At 50.6% G+C, this 22,587-nt stretch overlaps 1 protein-coding gene and 1 pseudogene across 3 annotated transcripts in view; one reads left to right on the plus strand and one right to left on the minus strand.

The window, feature by feature from the left end:
* The window catches only part of MLLT1 (MLLT1 super elongation complex subunit), a 43,870-nt gene extending 24,357 nt beyond the window's left edge, over positions 1-19,513 (minus strand). For both annotated transcript variants that reach the window (XM_080917299.1, XM_080917298.1), the window contains exons 1-3: positions 19,335-19,513; positions 10,856-11,036; positions 4,831-4,913 (exon numbers count right to left, since the gene is read on the minus strand). In XM_080917299.1, coding sequence (XP_080773425.1) covers positions 4,831-4,913; positions 10,856-11,036; positions 19,335-19,346 — 276 coding nt within the window. In that variant the 5' untranslated portion in view covers positions 19,347-19,513. The remainder of the gene's footprint in view (positions 1-4,830; positions 4,914-10,855; positions 11,037-19,334) is intronic.
* A 968-nt stretch (positions 19,514-20,481) lies between these two features.
* LOC308421120 (guanine nucleotide-binding protein G(i) subunit alpha-2-like) lies at positions 20,482-21,553 on the plus strand (annotated as a pseudogene). Its single transcript has one exon. The product of its transcript is annotated as a guanine nucleotide-binding protein G(i) subunit alpha-2-like (transcript).
* The last annotated feature ends 1,034 nt before the right edge of the window (positions 21,554-22,587 follow it).

Raw genomic sequence — 22,587 nt, forward strand, 5'->3', positions numbered from 1 at the left:
CTAAGCCAGAGCTAGCCCTGAATAACGCAATTGCAACCTACAGCATGTGTGCAAAAGTGACCCAGGCAGGTGTCATTTTGTTGACATGTTAACATATGCATATGTGGAAACACTTCTATACAAGCATCCATGTGTTCACACAAATACACAAACGCATATACAAATGTCATGTGTTTGAAAAGAAGGAAATGCCTTCTTTTTAAATACTAATTCCTTAATACACAAGCCTTCATAGACTCAAGGTAAGCACCCAGCTGCAAGAGAAGCTCAGCTTATAAGAAAACAGGCCCTGGGATCTAGGCAAGCCCTTCACTGCCTGATTACAAATCCACCGTGCTTTTCAAGAAGCCAGGCCACATCATAATTAGCTTTTCTTCCAGCTATAGCCTGCAGAGGCACTGAACCTCCTCTAGCTGGGTCCAGGTGGCTGGAAAGGAAGGAGATTCTATGACCGCCCACAGACACTTGTGAACAGATGTGTTTGGAATGCCCTTGCCCACTGCCCCTCTGATGACCTTTGCAGAAGCCTCTGACCACTTCCCAGACTGAACCTAAGACCCTGAGAGGTTACCTGTCCACTCTGACAGCAGCAGTTCCTGAGATCTGAGCATGGTATGTCATCTAGAGCCTATGCTCTTTCTGCTGTTGCTGAGACAGGGGCACCCCTGTAACCCTGCCTGGCCTGACTCCTGCTGCCTCCAGACACTGGGCATCCTGTGTCTCTTTGTCTCTCCCTGTTCTGGCGTTATCTCTTGTCGGAGAGTAATCACTTCTATACAAGGCATAAGCAGTCCCACACAGGTGCACACACCAGGGGTATGGTGACAGGGAGACCAGTATGCCTCCAGTATCTTATCTGGATATTACCCAGAGCAAGATCCAAGTACCCACATTATACAGTGCAGAGCAGGTGTGGCTCTATTCTGAGGTTGGTAATAATGGGTGTGTTGGCTAGATTTATGTCAACAGCTAGAGTCATCTGAGAAAAGGAAATGCCTTCATAATATCAAGCTTTACACATGCCTATAAGGCATTTTTTAAATTAGTAGTTGATTGGCTAGGGCCCAGCCCAATGTGGGTGGTACTCTTTCTGGGCTGGTGGTCCTGGGTTCTATAAGAAGCAGGCTAAGCAAGCCAGTAAGCAGCACCCTTCCACGGTCTCTGCATGTGAGCTGAATAAACTGTTTCCTCCCCAACTTGCTTTTTGATCATTCTGTTTCACTGCAGCAACAGAAACCCTGACTAAAACTACGGGGACACCGGAGGCCTAAGCACAGCTGTGAGTGGCCTGGCTCCACTCTGAGACTAGAGATGGTGGGGAATGGTATTAATTACAGTTAGGTGCAAGCTCTCAATCTTGTACTAGGTCCTGCTCTGAGGCTCTGACACTCCTTCCAAGTGCCCAATCCTCAGCAAACTTCCCCAGGAGAGACTGATAAGGTAATGTGGGCAGAGCGCACTGCTGTCAATACACTGCCCTGCAGACTTCATAGCAGCTGTGACCCCTCCTGTATCTGTAGCCTGGGTAATGAGGAGACAAGATCTTGCTCAGCACAGGCCCCACTGGTGTGACCACAGCTTGGGCTCCTCCCTCCAGGGGACTGACTCCCAGCACCCTTAGAGACACAATTCCCTGGGCTAGTCTTCATTTGTATATGCACAAACAAGGAAGCTATTGTACAGATGTCCAGTATGACTCAGAAAGCACTCATACCCTCAGCAAAAGAATCTCACTACATGAGAGACCCTGTGATGAGTTAGGTAAGAGTCAAGAACTGCCTCAGAAGGAAATGTGGGGACATGGCACTGTGCATGGTCAACATCCCAAAGCAACAAGGGGTCCATGACAACATCGGGCCTGCAGCTCACACAAAGCCCTTGGGATCCCTGAGAGTATGCAGGAACACAGAACCTCAACCACCACCTGGCTTGCACCTTCCTGACGTCCCAGTGTGTAGTCCCTCTTCCCTAGGACAGGACATAGGGCAGTCTCAAGACCTTGGGCAGAGTTGCCTTGGCACCTGCCCTCAGGGCCAGATGAACACTCCCAGTGTGGCTGTTGGATGAAGCAGACTATATGACCTGTGCACAGCAACCTTAGGCTTCTGGTCCAGAAAGCATGGTGGCAAATGAGCAGCCATGCTTCATCACACCCAAAGGCTGCGGGAAACCAAAGAGCCTTCCCCCACCTCTTTTGCAAGGATGAAAAGCAGAGGCCAAGCATGTAGTGCAACACACTCACCCCGTCCTGCTGACACAAGTGAGCAGCCAGGTGAAGGCACTGCTCTGCTTGTGAAGCTCAGGAATGTACTATGGCATAGCCTACTGGCCCTGGTTCATCCCACCATGGCCAAAGCAACTAAGAAACACCAGGAGTGTGACTCTCCCCTTAAACAATGCCTGGCACAAGGTCTGCTCAAGATGCCAGGGCAGAAATGACAACTTCATCGTGGGTGTGCTTCAGATGGAGTGAGACAGGAACAAGGGAAACAGCCTCCAAGTAGGCCACTATGCTCCCCGGTCCAGGAACTCCATGCTGTCCACCCTCGGGGACACCAACAACATGTAAGGACACAGGGACATTATACCTGACTACAGCCTTGCAATCAGAAAGCCAGATCACTCTATCCTCTGGCAGCCATCCTTAGGCTGAGACAGAGCAGCCAACTCTGGCTAGACCTGCAGTAAGTCAACCTATGGGATTAGGGGAGCAGAGAGGGACTTATCACTACAGAGCCAGGTACAAACCTGGGTAGTAACCAAGACCCTGCCTATTCTCAGAGCACTGTGCTTTCCACTGGCATACGTTTACCACACAGCCTCCTCACCATTAGCACAACAGGTTCTGGTACAAACTATAAAGGACTATGGGTGGCTAGGGTTAGGGTGCCTGAGGAACCAGAACTCAGCCAGCCCACATGCTTGGCCAGGCAGAAAGAGGCCCACAAGCGTCAGGGACACAGGCCTCTGAACACAGGGGACTAGCAACAGTCCTTAAGCTTCCAGGACACTGAGCCTGTTGGCCCAGAGGTGGGTCAGATGCCCCAGTAGCCCCACTGCTCAAGACCGCCCCATAAACAGGTTAGCAGTAGTTTCCTTGTCCCTTCCTGGAGCACAGCAGGACAGACAACTCCTTGATCACCAAAGGCTGGAGAAGCACTCATGACCAGGCTCTGCCGCCACGGTGGCAGGGCTGGAACTCAGGATGCATTTCCAATCACTCCCACAGGGCAGTACCTGAGCCTGTCCCCAGAGGTCACTCTCAAATCTTTTCAGAGCTGATACGAAAAAGGCTGAGACAAACTTGGGGCCTTGTGGGAACAAGGTACCCCTTGCAACAGAAGCCTTTTCTAATACAGAGAGAAACATGATGCTCCTGGACTGTGTGCAACAGAGGCTGGGCAAACAGCTTCACTGGTGATGGTTTTTGCTTACAAGCATGAAGCTGAGTTCACACCTGAGTGTGATCTGTAACCCCAGAGCTGAGGTATAGACAGGCAGATGCCTAGAGCTCACTGCAGGCAAGTCAGTGAGACCACTTTCTCACAAGGTAGGGTGGGGAGTCACTCAGTCTCTGAAGATGTTCTCTGGCCTCCATGAACACTTACTGACACACAACTCAGAAAAAAGAGAACCTCACTGTGCCATCGTATAGAGGCATCATAAACCTCAAAACAACTGATAGAAGGTGGGCAAGAGGGATCACTAGATCAAAGTGCTTACATCTAAACCTGATAACCTGAGTTCTAAACCCAAAGCCCCCTGATAAAAGGAGAAAACCCAATTCCCCACAAACTGTCTTTTGGGTTCTGTGTGTGTGCATTTGTGTGTGCATGTGCATGTATCATATACATATATAAATACATGGACAGAGTAAAATTATAAAGTTGTAAGAACTGCAAAGAACAACTGGTCAAACTTAGGTTCCTAGCACACAGAAGTAAAAGCTCTGAAGAACCCTGTCCCTGTGCAGTGCTGGCTGCTGTGAAACAGTCCCAGCATGCACAGTAGAAGCAGCTAGTGAAAACATGCTCACACCACATGCTGTCCCAGCTATCCCTTAACAGACAAGTTCCTTTCTGTGGGCACACTACTTTTGCATGCTTTGTTGACTCAGGGACACTGACAGCTGTTCCCCTGGGAAGGGGATACTTAGGACACAGCCAACCAAGCCTCCCCACTTGCCAGCCTAGAATATTTAGTGTCTGGAGGTCTGTGTGGCCTCACCAGCAGAACCCACCCCAGGGGACATGTCCCGCTTACTCGTTTTCCAGACACTGAACTATGGGAGAGTTAAGACCTTATTTTCTGACTGAATGTGCACTACAGACACAGACACCCATGTCAAGGAGACTATAGCCTCAGGTTCAGAGGGATGGAAAAGCCTTGAGGAGGAACACAACACACACAGCAACTACAAGTGTTGACAGGGTATACAATATCCACCATAGCTTTCTCACACTAGGTGCTGACAGCTACAGTCTGCTCCCGTACAGAGAGCTCCTACAGAGATGAACTAACTGGCATCCCTGTCCAGATGTCTGTAGACAGCAGCAGTGTCTCTGAATTCAGCCTAAACCAGACTGGAGATCTCTGTGTCTCTCTTCACTTCTCTGCCCTAGTCAGGTGCAGTGACCTAGACTGCCTGCTCCTCTCAACTATATGCAAACTGCAGCTGGCTCAACCTCCACTTTTTATTTCTGCTTTTCATTCTGTTAGGGTCTGAGCTTGGCTGACAGGTGTGTGCCCCTAGCCCCACCTCTACTCCCTCCCTCACTCAGTCTGGCTCCTGCCAGGGTCACAGGTGCTTCCCATTCCTCAGCCTCTTACCTTGTTTTTGAAGTACACTTCGATGAGCATGATGAAGCCTGCGTAGCCTGACTCCTCCACTTTGTAGGGAGGCTCCTTGCACACTGCAAAGAGAGTGAAAATACTCCATCAGCTTCCTGCCTACCACAGCCCTCCAGGCCCTCAGGCTGCTCAGGAGACTGGGATGCAGGAACAATGGAGCGCAGATCAGGGTTTCTGAAAAATGACAGGGCAGAGTGGGGTCAGGAAGAGGGCAGGGCAGGGCAGGGCCTCTGTGTGGTCAGCAGAAGGGAGGGGCAGGCTACCACAGGCAAAGCCCTACAACATGTAGCACTTTGAGCAGTGACAAGCACCTTGACAGCAGAAGTGCCAGGCAGGGGGCAAAAGGAGCTCCTCCCCAAGTTACTCAGACACAACTGCCTGAAGACCTGGCCCTGGAACAACCCTGCCCCACTCACTGTCTACCCACAATCTCCTTCCAATACCCTACCCAAATGAGACTGCTGAGGAACAGCCATGCGGTCATGATAGCAAAAGGAAATGGAGATGGAGGGAGAGAGAAAGACTGCTGAGGAAGATGGGGGTAGATAACAATGACACTCTCAGGTACACCTTGTGTGACTGGAGCCAAGCTTAGTAAGCAAGTAGCCTGCAGGCACTAGGGGCCCTTGAAGACAAGACCAGTGAGACATCTTTGCATGGGACCCAGGCAGACAACTGCAAAAAACAGACTAGCCTGTGGCTCTCCAGTCATGAGAAAGATGGGCCCAAAACCCCCTTCTACTGCTTCCTCCAGGGCTATCCTGCCCTCCCTGCTCTAACAATGCTTTGGACACCTGCACCAGCCATTCCTAGGGACCTACATCAGAATTTACACATGAGTCACGGCATCCACAAAGCTTTCTCATTCATTTCTCGATAATTCATTTATTTTGTATATATGTACTCACACCTGCCCACATACTCCAACCTCACCATCTCTCAACAAACCCTTCTAGGTCTCACCCAGACACTGGATATCCAGGTAAAGACAACAGGATAGTGTCTCTGATTTCCAGGTCACTAGCCACTCAGGGAGGACATCACCTCATCAGGGATGGGCAAGAGCTCAGCCTATTCATGTCAGGAAAGAAGTCCTGTGTGTCTAAGGCTCCCCAAAAGGAACAGTTAGGGGCAGACAGGGTTCTCTGGAGACTCCCTCTGCAAAGTCCCAGAGGGCAACAAAGAAAACTCAATTCTCGACTGGCAAGATGATTCAGAAGGTAAAAAAGGCCTGCACTAACCCTGATGGCTTACATTTGATCCCTGGAACCCACATGGTACAGGGAAGAAAAGTTGTCCTCTAGCTTCCATATAGATACCATGGTGTAGCCCTCCTCTACCATATATACAAAATAAATGAATTAATGTAATTAAATTGTTCCGTTCCCAGTACCCCTCACAAGTACCTTCAACTCTAGTTCCAGGTAACCCAATGCCCTCTTCTGGACTCCTGGGGCACCTGCATTCCCTAGCACACACCCACAGAGACACACATATACACAGAATATAAAATGTAAATGTGATAAAAAAAATACTTATAGAATACAACATTAAAGAGAAGTGAATTCAGTGGAAGCAGCTTAGACACCAGAAGGGATGAGTGGCAGCATATGCAGGGTACAGAGAGGGAGGGCACAGAGGAGCAGCTTATGAAGAAGACCTGAGGCAGCTGCAGTATGCCACAAACTCGGAAGGAAGGAAGGAAGGAAGGACAGACTAACATCAAGGGAAAGAAGCTCATGCCACAGAAAATCTCATGTGGGGGAGGAGTGGGACACCTGGGACCCCAGCACTCAGGAAGTTAAATTAACCACAAACAGTGAAAAGACCCTGTAATCTGACCTTGCAATGACTTTAAGTCTCTCTTAGAAAAACTCAAAGGTGGGGCCTAGAGAAAGACCAGGTGACACCATCCTGTGTGAGATCCACAATCAGAACTGCAATCAATGCAATCAGACTCACTGTTCACTCCAATGGGGGAAGGGGTTGGAGAAGGGGGCATATGAGCCCAGAACCTTAGCTGGGTGAAGGGTGGCCACAACAGGAGGGCTGTGAAGGCTCCAGGAGAGATGAGTCTGATCATAGCTTTTCAGCCACCTCAGTAGGAAACAAATGTTGGTCCAAAGCCGACAAGGAGGGAGGATAAGCCACTTGCACTTAGTAAGTACCTGGGGAGGACTTCAGGTCCCTGCAGGCACCATGGCCACAACAAATAAAGCAAGCGGATGTGAGCCCAGCACTCATACCAAGGGAGGACCATAGTTTTCAGGCTCACTATATAATCGAGGCTGGCCATCAACACGATCCCGCAGAGACCACAGAAATGCACCACTGCAGCCAGCTGACTCACTTTAAAGCCAGGTAGACAGGTGTCTTACACCTCTGGACTGGCTGCTCGCCTATGAAGGCTGTCAGGAGACAGCTATGCCATAGCTGCCATGCTCTAAACTAGGGGAACCAAAGGACTGACAGAAGACAGAGGGAATGGAAGGACAGACAGGTGGGAGGGTGAATGGGTGGCAGGAAATAGGACTGGTAATGAATACATGGTGGTGGCTAAATAAATGGGTAGACAGATCAATAGATATGTGGTTGAAGAGAAGGAAGAAGAAACACAGGTAGAAATACAGAAGATGAATACTTAGAAAGGAGGAATTTGAATGAAAAGCACAAAAGAAAAAATAATAAAACAGAAGAAAAATAAACCACTGCTGCCCCTTAGAACTGCTTGGCCTGTGAAGAAAAAAACTTGAAGCAATTCCACTAAACTCAGGGACAGACAAGGCTGCCCACTCTCTTCATATCTATTCAAGTATAGCACTTGAAGAGTCCTAGTCAGAACAATTAGACAACTAAAGGAGAATATGTTGGTTTGTATATGCTTGGCCCAGGGAGTGGCACTATTAGGAGGTGTGGCCTTTTCAGAAGAAGTGTGTCACTGTGGGCTTTGAGACCCTCCTCCTAACCACGTGAGAGCCAGTCTTGTGTTAGCCTTCAGATGAAGATGCAGAACTCTCAGCTCCTCCTGCACCATGCCTGTCTGGATGCTGCCATGTTCCCACCTTGATGATAATAGACTGATCCTCTAACCCTGTAAGCCAGCCCCTATCAAATGTTGTCCTTTATAAGAGTTGCCTTGGTCATGGTGTCTGTTTACTGCAGTAAAACCCTAATTAAGACAGATCCCTTGGTTTCCATCCCCAACACAGGGATTATTCACATGCCACACACAAGTTTTTCCAGAAGGTTCGGGTGAAGTCCTCACTATCCACAGATGACAGGAAAGTACACATAAGTGACCCCAAAAATACTGCCAGGGGAACTCCTACAGCTGATAAACACCTTCAGCAAAATGGCTGCATACAAAATTAACTCAAAGAAATCAGTAGCCTTCCTTATACAAATGATAAATGGGCTGAAAAGGAAATCAGGGAGATAACACCCTTTACAATAGCCACAAATAATTATAAGATACCTTGGTGTAACTAAAATCAAGCAAGTGGAAAGCCCTGTATGACAACTTCATAGTTGAAATCAGAGAAGATATCAGAAGATAGAAAGATTTCCCATGGATCATAGAATTAACATAGTAAAATGGCCATCATACCAAAAGCAATCTACAGATTCAACACAATTCCCATCAAAATTTTAACAAAATTCTTTATAGAGCTTAAAAGGACAATACTCAACTTCATACAGAAAAATGGCAACACACAAACAAACATAATTTTTAAAACAATCTTATACAATAAAAGAACTTTTGGAGTTATCACTAACCCTGACCTCAAGCTGTACTACAAAGCAATAGCCAAAGACCTCAACATAAAACCAGACACACTAAACCTGATAGAAGAGAAAGTGGGAAATAGCCTGATCTCACTGGCACAGGAGACAACTTTTTGAACAAAACATCATACATGAAAAAGTGACACAGAAGAAGTAGGAGTGGCCAATGACCGGTCCAGCTTAAGGCCCATGCCATGAGAGGGAGCCCACCACCGACACTGCCTGGAGGTTAGAAACCAGAGGCTGGGTAGCCCAGAGACCAAGAAAAGAACCAAACATAAATGGGGGGAAAAGTCAGTAAAATGATTCCTAATGATATTTTGGCACCTAGCCCAACCATCATCAGAGAGGCTTCACCCAGTAACTAATAGAAACAAATGCAGAGACCACAGGAAGGACTGGAGGAGCCAGAGGGGTGAAAAACACCATCAGACTACAGAATCAACTAACCTGAGTCCATAGGGACTCACAGAGACTGAACCACCAACAAGGAAGCACACATGGGACTGACCTAGGCCCTCTGCACGTATGCTACAATTGTGTAGCTGGGTCGTGTGGGATTCAGGGAGCAGGGGTTGTCTGACTCCTTGCTTGCCTGCCTTTGGGACCCTTTCCTCCTACTGGGTTGCCTCATCTAGCCTCAATAGGAGAGAAGGTACCTAGTCTTACTACAACTTGATCTGCCATGGCTGGTTGACATTCTTTGGAGAGCTACCCTTTTCTGAAGAAAAACAGAGGAGAAAAAGACAGGGATGGAGGACAGAGGAGATTGGGAGGAGAGGAGGGAGGGGGTAACTGTGGTTGGGATGTAAAACAAAACAAACAAATAGGTGTGGGGGGGGCTTGGTCCAAGCATAACCTGTCACCCACTGCAGGCCCAGTCAATGCTCTTGGCTGCAGCCCACACAGCAGTGCAACCGCTGGACAGTCTACAACAGATCTCCCCAGTTAGAGAGCTTCACCAAAGAAAAACATTCTGCCCAGTTCTGGCCCACCCAAAAAAAAAAAAAAAAAAAAAAAAATAGCATGTATTGTAGTTCATCTTGTAGTGAGAGTCTTGGGGCATGAGAGGGTGAAGCCCCTGAGTAGAATCCTTCAGTGTAGGGCTGGAGGAGTGATGGGGTAAAGCCCCTAAGTGGAATCTAGGAGCAGAGCTCAGCCCCCAGTGAGGTGCTATAGTTGTGGTCAGGATTAAAGCCCCTGAATTGGGTGTGTGACCTAGCTCTAAATATTCAGTTAACATTTAAATGTTGTTCTGTGTTTTATCATTAGCACAGAGCAAAAAGAAAACTGCTGTGGACTCCAGGGCATGCCCAGCTCTGACCCAGAATGAAGACTGAAGAGCTGAGGCAGCCTGACCAGCCTACACAAACACACACACACACCTTAGCAGAGAGCATCTGCCATAAGAAGTCAACTCTGATCACAAACCTCACCAGACACTGTCCCCAGGGAAGCTGCTCCTGAGGCAGATGAGGAAGTGAGGGACAGCGATGAGAGCCACATGCTACAGCCTAGAATACGGTGCCCAGGAGAGACATACGAGCACAGTAGTGATAATAGCCCTTACAACCTTTCTGCCCTAAATAGCATGTATTCTTTTTACTGAAAATAGATTGTTCATATAGTACATTCTGGTTAGTTTTCCTCTTCCAACTATTCTCAGGTCCTTTCCCATCCACCCAAGCCCACATCCTTTCTTTCTCTCTCATTAGATTACAAACAAGCATCTAAAATATAACAGTAATACGAGACAAACAAACAAACAAACAAAAACAGAATAGAAGAAACAAATGGGAAAAAAAGCCAAAGAGAAAGCACAAGAAACGCACAAACCTAACGTATAATCCAAAGATCTACAAGGGAAGAAGAAAGCCCAGACAAAGCACTGTGAGAAAGAATAAATAAAAACAAGACAAGACAAAAACAACAACAAAAAACAACTCCAAAAATACTGTTGAGTTTGTTTTGTGCTGGGCATGGGGCCAGCCCTCAGTCCTTAAGAGTTGTTTGTATACCCAGTCAGAATGCTCAGAGTTAAGCCATCACCCTACCTGCTTCTGACCCAGGATGCTTCCTGACTGCTCCAGCACCCACCTGTCCCCAGTTAGTTCCCATGAGTAGGTGGGACATAGTCACTACTCACACCACAAAGGGTTCTGCCACCTCCAAGATAACAAGGGCCACAGGTTGGAAAGAGCAGGGCAAGGACACTCACCACGCTTGGGTTTGGGGAAGCTGTCATGCAGCCTGAAGATGACCTTCTCCACAAAGTGCTGGATGTCACACTGCTCAGGGCCACGCACGAAGACCATCCAGTCATGGGTGAAGCCCTCAGTGGTGGGCTTCTTCCGCAGCTGGGCACGGTGCCCCAGCTCTAACTTCACCTGGACAGTGCACTGAGGGGAAAGAGAGAGGCAGGGACTTGGTCAGCATGGAGGCAGACCCATTCTCTGCTGGCTGTGCATACTTATGCATGCTTCCAGGAAGCAGACACACATGCACCATAGTCCCCAGCACATGCAAAGAGGGCCTAGCATCAACATCTCTGGCCCCTTCAACTCCCTGCTATCCCCTGGACATCACAAGACTTGATGGTCCCCTCCACAGGGCATCCACCTGACCACCTCCCAATCTGTGTTCTTTATGGAAGCTATCATGGCCCCTGCTGTTCACTTGAACACAGAGTCTGAGACCTCGAAGAACACAACTAGGCAGTCCCAGCCAGTCACAACAGCTCCATGATGGAGTACTCTTATCCTCCTTCCTCCTGCAAGTGTCTTAATAATATACCCTGAAACCCCAGGTGACTCAGGCCAGCCCCAAACTACCCTGCAGTCTGTAAAAGCTTCTCTGGACATGTTATGTACATGTGTGCAAGCCCAAAGATCCTCACCACCCAACTGTACATATTAACCAAGGGCCTCTCATCGGTGCTGGTCTGGCTCATCCAGGTCACCATCTTGCCCAGGTGCTGGTTACTTTTTGTCATCTTGACACAAGCCAGAGTCATCTGAACATGAAACTTAACTGAGAAAGCACTTCTATCAGATTGTCCTGTGCTATGGTTTTTTAATTAATGATTGACATGCCAGGGCTCAGCCCACCACGGACTATCTCAGCAGGTGGTCCTGGAACACAAAACAGAACTAAGGAAGCCCCGAGGAGCAAGCCTTGGCTACTTGATGGGCTGCGATTAGGACATATAAGCCAAGTCAACCTGTCTTTGGTAATGTGTTTACCCCAGCAACAGAAAGCAGAGAGGACCTCTGCCTCCCCAGTATTGGTCTACACAGGTGCTAGGAGCTCAACTGCACCTTCATATTGCACAGTGAGCACTTTAGCCACCAAGCCATCTCCCCAGTATTTTTATGTTTTTAATGTGGTATGTGTGTGTGCATGCATGTGTGTATGTGTGCATGTGTATATGCACGTGTATGTATTAACGTGTGTATACATGCGTGTGTATGTGTGTGTGTGTGTGTGTGTGTATGGAAGCAGAGGACAGCTCTGAAGGTCACCCTCAGGAATACTATTCACTGTTTTTTTTTTTTTACTCTATTTACATATTTGTGTATCTGCTGTGTGTGGAGCTGGGGTGAGGGAATGTCAGAAGAGGGAACTGGATCCCCTATAACTAGAGCTTGTGAGTTACTTGTTTGATGCCGGGAACCCAACTCTGGCCCTCTGCAGCAAGTGTTCTTAATAATCTAGCCATTGCCCAGGTCTACTTTCTTTGAGACAGAGTCTCCTATAAGCCTGGAACACACCAATTAGACTTGTCTGCAGCTCCCCAAGGTTTGGATCACAAGCAAGCACCACACCCAGCTTTATCACATGACTTCTAGGGACACAACTTAGGTCTTCATGTTAGCAATGCAGCACTCTTGAGCCATTCCTTCAGCCCAAAAAAAGTACGGACACACACACACACACACACACACACACACACACACACACACACACACACTGTGTCTCTCTGTCTCTCTCTCTCTCTCTGTGATACTATGGAATCAACTGAGGGCCTCCATGCATGTCAGGCAAACACTAATCTACACCATCAGGCCCTCCCTAGACATTTATTTTTGAGTCAGGGTCTCACTTAAGTAACCTTGGCCAGCCTAGAATTTGTTCTGTAAACCAGACTATCATTGAACTCAGTTCTGAGACTTATGCCATCATGCTCAGACCTAATATTTCAAGCCCCAACCCTTTAAAGACAAGGTCTTACCATGCAGCCCAGGCTGCCCTTGTACTCTCCACCCCTCTGCTTCCTGAATGCTGGGGTCTCCTGTCTGACCCCACCAAAATATACTTGATGGAAGGGCCTGACAATATGAAACAGGGTCCTGACAGCAGCAGAGACCACACTGGCTTGCTAAGTGCCCTGCCCAGAAAAGCAAGACAATCACACCTTCTCCCAGGAACTCCCACACACTGGCCTCTGCTAGCTCTCCTCAATGTCCAGGTGCCTAGACCCCAGAAGTCGTACCTGAATCTACAACCCTCTCCCCACACCTGACCACATAACCCCTCTAGTGCCTGTGTATACAAATTTCTACCAGGACAAGCATAGTTTAGGCTCCTAGGAAGAGCTCCAGTGGGCTGGCAAGATGGGCAACCAGATGGAGCACAGCAGGTATGATAGTGGACTGTAAGTGGGTAATGGCAGGGACATCTGAAAGACATGCTTGGCCACAAATGGTGGCAGGTGGGGAAGAAGCTGAAGAAAGGGAAGGGAGGCCTGACAGTAGAAACTTGAGTATAGATATAATGTGGTCTCTGGGACAAGTGGGCAGGGCTGTAACTGCATAGACATTCACACTGGCAGAACAGAAAGAAGCCCAGATCCCAGCACTAGGAACATCTTTGGGAATCTACCCATCAACACACCTTGCTGGGTGTGGTGCTTGTAGTGACTTGGCAGAGGCTAAGAGGATATGCTAAAGGCCAGCCTCAGCTGCATGGCTAGACCCCAAGACACCTGCATGGACAAACTACAGACGAAGCACAAGCAGTTTTATGAGCATGGGGTCTGGGTAGAGAATTCAACATGATTCCAGAGCAATACTGCCAACACCCTGGAGAACATGATCAGAGGGCCACTGCTGGCTGGAGGCTTTCAAGACTCCAAAACACTGATGACCCTATTGCCCTGAGCCACTTCTCTGGAGCTCCTATCCACTGTAGACCTATCTCTACATCCTACAACTCATCAGCTGAGCCTGGGCTGCCTGCCTGACATGAGGTTCTCATACGGGCCACAACGCAGGCAGCACAATGGCTATTGCGAAAGAACAAATGACCACAGCTCCATTGGGGCTACAACGCAGGCGCCAGAATTTCAAGGCACAAGCCAAAGTAAACAGGAGGTTTTGAGGCGTTGGCAGCCTGTGCCCAAAGCACTGGCTAGCGACACTAATGCCCAAAATACTGGTGCCAACTAGGGCCACAACACCCCAGTTGTGTCCACGTCCCCCAGACTTAATCTCTTTTGTCCTTTCTGTGCTAAAACCTCAAGGAGAGACCCACATACCCTGGGGGGTAGGGGAGGGACAGGATCTTCTAGAAATGGTGGTGTGGTAGTGGTTGGACAGACAGCACAGGGTCTATGCCATCATCATGAGAAAGGGGCCTAAAGCTGCTGCAGCATCTCAAGGTGCAACTAAGCCCTAGCTACCCTGGTGTCATCATCTTCAGGCCCTTCTTTGCTCTCTACCTGGATCCCTTGTGCCCATCAGAGCCAGTGCCACACTTGAGCAAACACACCAGCTGGTCCTCCAGGAGTAGTGCTGATGTGGAAACTAAGTGGAGACACTGTCATAACCAGCACAGCTCACCTCGTGCTGCCAGGCCTGCAAGGCCCTCCTAGCACCATCATGTGTGCACTGATGCCTCTGCACAACCCCAAAATGGGAGCTGCAAGTGATCTTGCTGCTTGGACCCCAAGGAAAGCCCCCATGTAGAGATAAGTAGCCAGGGCCTGCCCCAGAAGTGTCACCCCATCCTGCTGCTGGAGATCAGAAGCCAAGGGGCACAGCAGCCCAAAGCCTCAGAGTGCCACCTGGGGTCAGTTAGGCTCAAAAGGAGACTTCATGCTGCCAGGTCAACTGGCAGAAGGCACTCGGACCCAGAATCCCAATCCAGTGAGCCAAACAAACAACACAAGGGGAATCTATCTCACAGGCCCTTCCTGAGGGAGCCCACTGTCTCTAAGTGTGGTGGGGCAAAGGGCAGAACACCCCATCTCACAGCTCTGTGACTCCAAATCCACCCTCACACCCTTATCCACCCACCATACACCAATATATCCCTCAATTCATCCCTCCCTATCACCCATCCATCTATCATCTGTCTATTCACCCACCATGCACTAACATAACCATCAACCCATCTATCACATCTACCAACCCATCCATCCATCCACTCACCATGCTGCCCTCACATATCCACCCTTCCATCCATCCAATCCATCCCTCCCACCCATTCATCCCCCACTCATCCACCCATCCACACATCAATCAACCCATTTCTCCCACCCATCTACCATCCACTCTTCCTGGCCAACCCTCAAATGCCCAGTCAGAGCGTTGGCCCAGGAGGCAGTCATTAACTGTTAATTTTCCTATAGGTTTTCATCTGATTTTCTTGGGAGAATTCTCTGTAATAAATGCCCTTTCCTCTGGGAATCTACACAACACCCCATGGTATAATTACACTTGTAATCTGGCTCCTGCTGGTGATACCTTAGCATGCATCTGACTCTCACCTTCAGTAAGGAAAAGCATCGGTCTGCACCCACAGCAAGGTTCACACACACTGATGGTGAAGGTGCCAGGACCCAGACCCAGCAGAGCACTGGTGACACAAGAGCAAGTCAACTGAGCTCTCTGGAATTATCCCAGACTGCATTCCTGGAGCACAGGAGACACATGGTCCCCGAAGACCTCCACTATAGTGGAAAGCACCTGGCCAAAAGGCAAAGCCAGTCTAGAGAACAGAAAATGAACAATACATCTAGGTTGGCAGCCCTGGGGCCCAGACTCCAGCCACTGTCACCTCCTTTCTGGGCCCGGCTACCTTCTTCCCTCTGGCAGGACACAATGCTCAAAACAAAGGGATGAGAAGGGGCTGGGAAAGGACAGGTATGCCACCCACATGGATATGGCAGATACCAAGAGAAGACTGAGGGTGTCTACAACACAAGAGAGCCACTCTGTGTCTCCTACTCCCTGGGCAACTGTTGGCAGCCCCAATCCAGGCTGCAGGTCCCTACCCCTGTCAGACAGGCTAGCAGAACAGAGTGACAAAGCCTAAGGCTAGCTACAGAGGACCAGGGCCTCAGCTCCAACTGCAGTGCTTTGCCCACAGCCTCCCTGCCAGGAGTCCTTGTAGGAAGGTGGGACACTCAGGACATCAGGGAAAGAACCCACACTGGCACCACACCTGAGCCAAAAATATCCATTCCCAGAGTGGAACAGTCCCAAACAGGGCCACCTGTGACTACACTGCACCCCTTTTCTAAGGCCAGGCCAGGAGGTACTCTAGAAAGGGGGTTCCTAGGTTCTTTGGGAGTTAAACACCCTCCCTAATGGTTTGCTGAGGAGCCCCACTAGGCTCTCAGACCCTTCTCATCTTTCTAGCATTATACCCCAAAAAGCCAATTCCACCCCAGTCCTCCCCAAAGCAATCCTGGGTATGCCCTTGCTCAACATGGAAATCCAATACAACAGACAGACTGGACTGAGGAGTGGGGTGGTCATGGGCGTGAAGGGGATACCTGAGACACTTTCCTGGCTTTCCTGCCCATAGGGAAAACAGGAAGCCCAGAGTAAAAACTACTGCTTCTGTGCTGGCCTTTGCACCAGTCTCAGAGCTGCAGGCAAACATGAGACCAGGACGGAGACAGAGAAGGCATGCATGCAGGGGTAGCACCCAAACTTGGGCACACTGCTTCCCAGTAAGGCAAATATGGGTTCATGGCAACCCCATGATGGAGAGAGGCTTGGACTCTACCCTGCACACCCACAGTCCCTTGAGGACAATCACATTTCTGAGGGCCAGCTCTTCACTCCCCACAGGGGGTCTCATACTTGCAAGGAGAGCAGCTGCTGGGGTTCTTCTGAGCTGGCAGGGAAAGAAAGGCAGATGGCACATGCACACCAACACCCCAGCCCAGCACCACTGGTACACTTCTAGTGCCAGGGTCCTGTTACTCTCTGGTATGGAATGGGTATTCAATCATTAATGACTGCCCAGCATTTAACAGGTGCTCCTGTGATCTAAGGACTCAACTTTTCATACTACTTGGCTGAAACCTAAAATTTGCCAGTCACAGCTGAGCACTGGCAGCTCTTAGGGGTCCTACACCTGAGCAAATCCTGTTCCCCACTGTCCTTAACTGAGATTGCTGGTTTTCCTCAGCATCGCAGCCACAAAGTGACAGCCACCCAGCACACCAGAGAGAATGGCCTCCAATCTCTGGGGACTCTACTGAGGAGGACAGGGACTCCTGAGCTCTGGAGTGTAAAGGGTGCCGAAGGGAGGGGAATTTTTTTGTGTGGTTCAATCTGAAGGGCCCAGGTAGCAAACAGCCTGTTCACTAACAAAAAGCCAGGCACACCAGGGACAAAAGCAACGCCATCAGCTACCTACCCCAATGATCCTAGGTCATAGATAGTGGGGCACACAGGAAGGTCCCTGACCATGCATCTGAAACTACACAAACCAGACAAAGCCATCTTCATGGCACCAGCAGCTAGGGATGCCCACCCTGCCCTTACCAACAGCAGAGAAAGCCATCAGCTGCCACCCCCACAGCCCCCATGCCTTCCTAGGGCTTGGGAAGGGAAGGGGGTTGGATGTGACCCTGGGTGAGGGCAATCTCAAGAAAATGGGGAGGAATTCATAGTACAAAGCTAGGTCACATGGGCACAAGTGCCTGAAGACCCTCAGGTTTATAAGAACCAACAGGGCAGGGGGCTGCCAACAGGGAGCCTGGGGAACCAACCAAGGGTGGAAGGCAATAAGAATGTGAGGGGGAGAGGGAGCAGGGATAGAAGGGATGTTTGTTCTAGGGACCATGGCTGCAGCAAGACCAGCTGAAATCAAAGTGGGCTTACCAGGGTGAGAGGACTAGATGAGGGTTACAGATGGAGAATCAGAAACCGTTGTCTCAGGTATAACACTGGCCAAAGCCAAGGGACATCACAGGGTCTCAAGACTCTGAAGGGCTTCTAGGAGACCAGGTCTGAGAGTAGCCTTGTCTAGATCAGAAAGGCAGTGCCACCCTTGGGTCCCGGGCACAGAGCAGAGTGGGCAGTAGGTTGGGTCAAAGGGGCTTAAGACTCTGGCCCAGGCTCAAGGTCCCACATCAGAATTAAGTTCCCAGAGGCAAAAGGCCAGAATCCCAGGGCAGAATGCGAGGGAACCAGATGCTCATGAGGGGAAGAGGTAGTGAGGAGGAGGCAGGCTAGGCAAGAGGCTGGGAGAAGTGACCTGAAGTGGGTGTCTTAGATGGAGAGAGGGTGGGGCTGGGGCAGAGAGAATTCAAAACAGACCTGAAACTGACCAGTACACTAGCACCTGGTTGGGGGTTCCTGGAGTTTGGGGAGACTTGGGGTCATGGTCCCAGGAAGAAAGAATCTTCCAAAGAAAGAGGCAGGTTCGGGCCATATTTGGGGTGGTGTGGAATCTAAGAAGACATATGAGGGCTCAACCTAGAGTTCCTGGAGCTGTCTGTCAGAACTCTATATGGTCTGTACAGATTCTAAGCCATACTAGGGACCACAGGGGCTGGAAGTCCCACTGAAGTTCTGAGACATGTTTCCAAGGGTTCTGGGCCAGACAAGAATGCTAGAAGCTGTAGCCTGTACTGGAGTTCTGAAGGGAGTCTAGCTAGATTTGTATCCACAGGAGACGTGAGTACATTGGAGCTCCCAGCTAGACTGAGTAGCTTTGTTAATTCCAGTGGGTTCCATTCTTGTACTGGGATTCTAAAAGACTCCCCAGGGGATTCTGGGCCAGGAATAATAGATCCCCATGGTGGGAGTGGCTACAGACTCCACAAGTCTTCCTGGAGAGTTGTGGACCAGGCTGGGGATCCCCCAGGGTGCTATGTTAGTACCAAGACTCTAAGGGGAATCCCAAAGGATTCCAGACTGTGATGCCCAGGGTGCTAATGCCCTGGGATCCTGATAAGCACCTCAGGAGTCTGTGTGTAAACTGGGTTCCTAAGGAATGCCTCCGGGGACCTCTGGAATGAGATGGAGTTCCCAAGGTGCTGAAATCCTGGGTTTCTGAATGATGCCCAAGGGTTCTAAGGGGTGTCTCACGGGGCTCTGGCCCAGGCTGTGTCCCCCAAGATGCCGCAGAGGTGTGGATACACTACGCTGGCGAATAAATAAATAAATAAACACATCTCCAGGGTGGAGTGGGTAGCATTGGGGTGCTGAGAATCCAAGGGGTTCTGCAACAGTCCTGGGGTCGCAAGGGGGAGGGGTGCGTGGGGTCGCAGTGGGGGGAGGGGCATCCAGAGATGGCGATGGGAGAAGGACGCTCCGGGGTCGCGGTGGCTAGAGAAGGGCCCATCCGAATGGGCGCGCGCACACCGGGCGTCCACGGGGCCGTGTGCGTGCAGGGCCGGCCACAGCGCCGCGCAGGGCAGCGGAGGCCAGTCCCGGGCGGAGGCTTCTTACCTGATTGTCCATGACTGGCGCCCGCCCCGCCCCCGGGCCCGCGTCGCTCTCGCCGCCTCCACTCAGCAACGCCCCGCCGCTCTCATTGTCTGTCGGGGGCCGTCGCCGCCGCCGCTCCGGGCCGCCCGCCCGCCAGCCGCGCTGAACCGGAAACCGCCGCCAGCCCGGGCCGCTCAGCGACCGCGGGCCCCCAGCCGCCGACTCGGGCCCGGCCTCGCGGACGGACAAGCCTACAAGCCTGTCAGAAGGCCAGGGCACCGCACGCGGGGCGGGACTTCCGGGCTGGTGGGGGCCCGCCGGGCTACAATCGGAACGACGAAGCCGTCAGCCAATAGGAAGCAGGCGCCGCAGGGGGCGGGCGAAGGGAGTAAAGGAGGCGCGAGGCGAACGCTGCCGAGCTGCGCGAGGTGTGCGCCGCACGTGGAGGGGGTGGGCCAAGCCGTGGCTGGCGCTTGCGCACTGGGCCCCGGAGCGGCTCTTGGGGAACGTCTTTAAAAAGGCCTTAAGACTTTAGGTTCGAACCCTGCGGAGGGAGGGAGCGCCGGTGATGTTCGGTGAAGCTGGGTGACAGAGCCGGCGATTAGCTTACCGGTCTGGGTCGTGTAAAGCTAGTGGGTTCAGCCCGCTTCTCTCTGCCAAGGCTCTGTTTGTGTCTGTAAAATCTAGCATGTAACTTCAGTGCCCTCTTATGGTCTTCTCAAGTACTGCACACAGGTGCTAGCGCTCGCACACAAACATGCACAATTTAAAATGTAAGCTTTAAAAAAAAAAAAAACTTGTCTGGGTGGTTCTTCTTGTTGTGGATGTAACAGTGCACATCTAAAACAGGGCCATTCTAAATGATCAGCAGTCTCATTCATTCAACACAGGGAAAGGAACAGTAGTCAGTAGTCAACTGTAGACTGTATCCTGCCATTCTGGGGATTGAACCCTGGGCTCATTGAACTCTGCCCACAGCTCTGTTTTCACTTTTAACTTGAAGGCTGGGGCTGGGGCATACTTGGTAGTGCAGTTTCCTAGAATGATGAAACCCTGGGTTCTATCCTCAACACTTTATAAGCCAAGTTCAGTGACACATGCCTATTATCCTAGAACGTGGAAATAAAAGGAAATATAAATTCTTGCTAGCCTGTATAAAAGACACACAATGGGCTTCCCGCAGAGGGCGGGCGGTGGGAGCGGAGTGGGTCGGGCGGGGCCGAGCCGGGCTGTGAGCTGTGTGGGGGCCAGGCCGGGCCGAGGACAAGGCGCAGCCGAGCGCTCTAAGATGATCGACAAGAACCTGCGGGAGGACGGAGAGAACGCGGCACGGGAGGTGAAGTTGCTTCTGTTAGGTGCTGGAAGATGGCTACTCAGAGGAGGAGTGCGGGCAGTACCGAGCAGTCGTCTACAGCAACACCATCCAGTCTATCATGGGCAACCTGCGGATTGACTTTGCTGACCCTCAGCGTGCGGATGATGCCAGGCAGCTGTTAGCACTGTCCTGTGCTGCTGAGGAGCAAGGTATGCTTCCTGAAGACCTGTCTGGCGTCATCCGGAGACTCTGGGCTGACCATGGTGTGCAAGCCTGCTTTGGCCGCTCACGGGAATACCAGCTCAATGACTCAGCTGCATACTACCTGAGTGACCTGGAGCGCGTTGCACAGAGTAACTACATCCCTATGCAGCAGGGTGTGCTTCGGACCCGTGTGAAGACCACAGGCATCGTCGAAACACACTTCACCTTCAAGGACCTACACTTCAAGATGTTTGATGTGGGCGGGCAGCGATCCGAGCGGAAGAAGTGGATCCACTGCTTCGAGGGTGTCACGGCCATCATCTTCTGTGTCGCCTTGAGTGCCTATGACTTGGTGCTGGCTGAGGATGAGGAGATGAATCGCATGCATGAGAGCATGAAGCTGTTTGACAGCATCTGCAATAACAGGTGATTCACAGACACCTCCATCATCCTCTTCCTCAACAAGAAGGACCTGTTTGAAGAGAAGATCACACAGAGCCCCCTGACCATCTGTTTCCCTGAGTACACGGGGGCCAACACGTACGACGAGGCAGCCAGCTACATCCGGAGCAAGTTTGAGGACCTGAATAAACGCAAAGACACCAAGGAGATCTACACGCACTTCACGTGCGCCACCGACACCAAGGACGTGCAGCTTGTGTTTGATACCGTCACTGACGTCATCATCAAGAACAACCTGAAGGACTGTGGCCTCTTCTGAGGGGCAGTGGGCCTGGCAGGATGGGCCACCGCTGACTCTGCTCCCCACTACCCATGAGGAAGATGAGGCAAGAAGACTATGCTCCCTGCCTGTTCCCCCAGCTGCTTCTCTCATCTTTTCTCTCTGTTCTCAGCTCCCCGTCCCCTCCCTCGACTCTAGACTTGGGGAAGGGGTTGCCACAGGCCTCCCTGTCTAAAACCCAGCTTTGTCTGAGGTGCCGGGAGTAGCCATGGCACCCCCTTCCTGGGCTTTCTAACCATTGTCTTGTTCTGGGGTGAGCGGGGAGCGCATGCAGAGTTTCCCAACTCCTCCAGCCTAGACCCCTGGCTTTGTCCAACACCAGCCCTGACCCAAGTCCAAATGTTTACAGGGAGCCTCCTGCCTGCCCTACTCTCTGCTGCTCAGAGGCCCCAAAGGAAAAAGCACAAGAAGTGTGAGAGATACCGCCATTCCTGGTGACAAAATCCACTCGCTCATTCTCGTAGCTTTAAAAAAATGAAAAAGAAAGGAAAGGAAAAAAAGGAAAACTGCAAATCTGGAAAACTTTTTAGAGAAACCTACTTAAAACTGTCAGGTCCTGACCAGCACCCTGCCCCCAGCCCCTTTCCAGTGATTCCGTGCCTTGAGTGTGTCTGCAAGTTTACACCCATCCCTCTTTGGGCGGCCCCCTGCCCTGCCCTCCACAGAATTGGATTCCAAGGGCTGTTCCAGGCAACTGCCAAAGTCACTGGGGGCCCTGCCCTGAAGCCCTGGGCCCAGGCTCCATTAACCTAAATGTAGCTCCTTAGTGCTAATCCTGGAACCGCCCGCTACCTGCCGAGGGGCCAGGCCCCTCACGCCCTTGCTCCAGGCTCCCGTCCTCCAGCGTTGAACACTTCCTTGCTTTTTTTCACATGTTTTATGGAGTTGTTCACATGATTTGAAATAATAAAATGTAGAAAGAAAACACCAAAAAAAAAAAAAAAAAAAAAAAAAAAAAAAAAAGACACAATGCAAGTACTTTATTTACAAACTGTAAGTCTAGATTGTGCAGC

The sequence above is a fragment of the Micromys minutus genome, assembly GCF_963924665.1.
Source record: "Micromys minutus genome assembly, chromosome: 5".
In the NCBI taxonomy this organism is placed as follows: domain Eukaryota; kingdom Metazoa; phylum Chordata; class Mammalia; order Rodentia; family Muridae; genus Micromys; species Micromys minutus.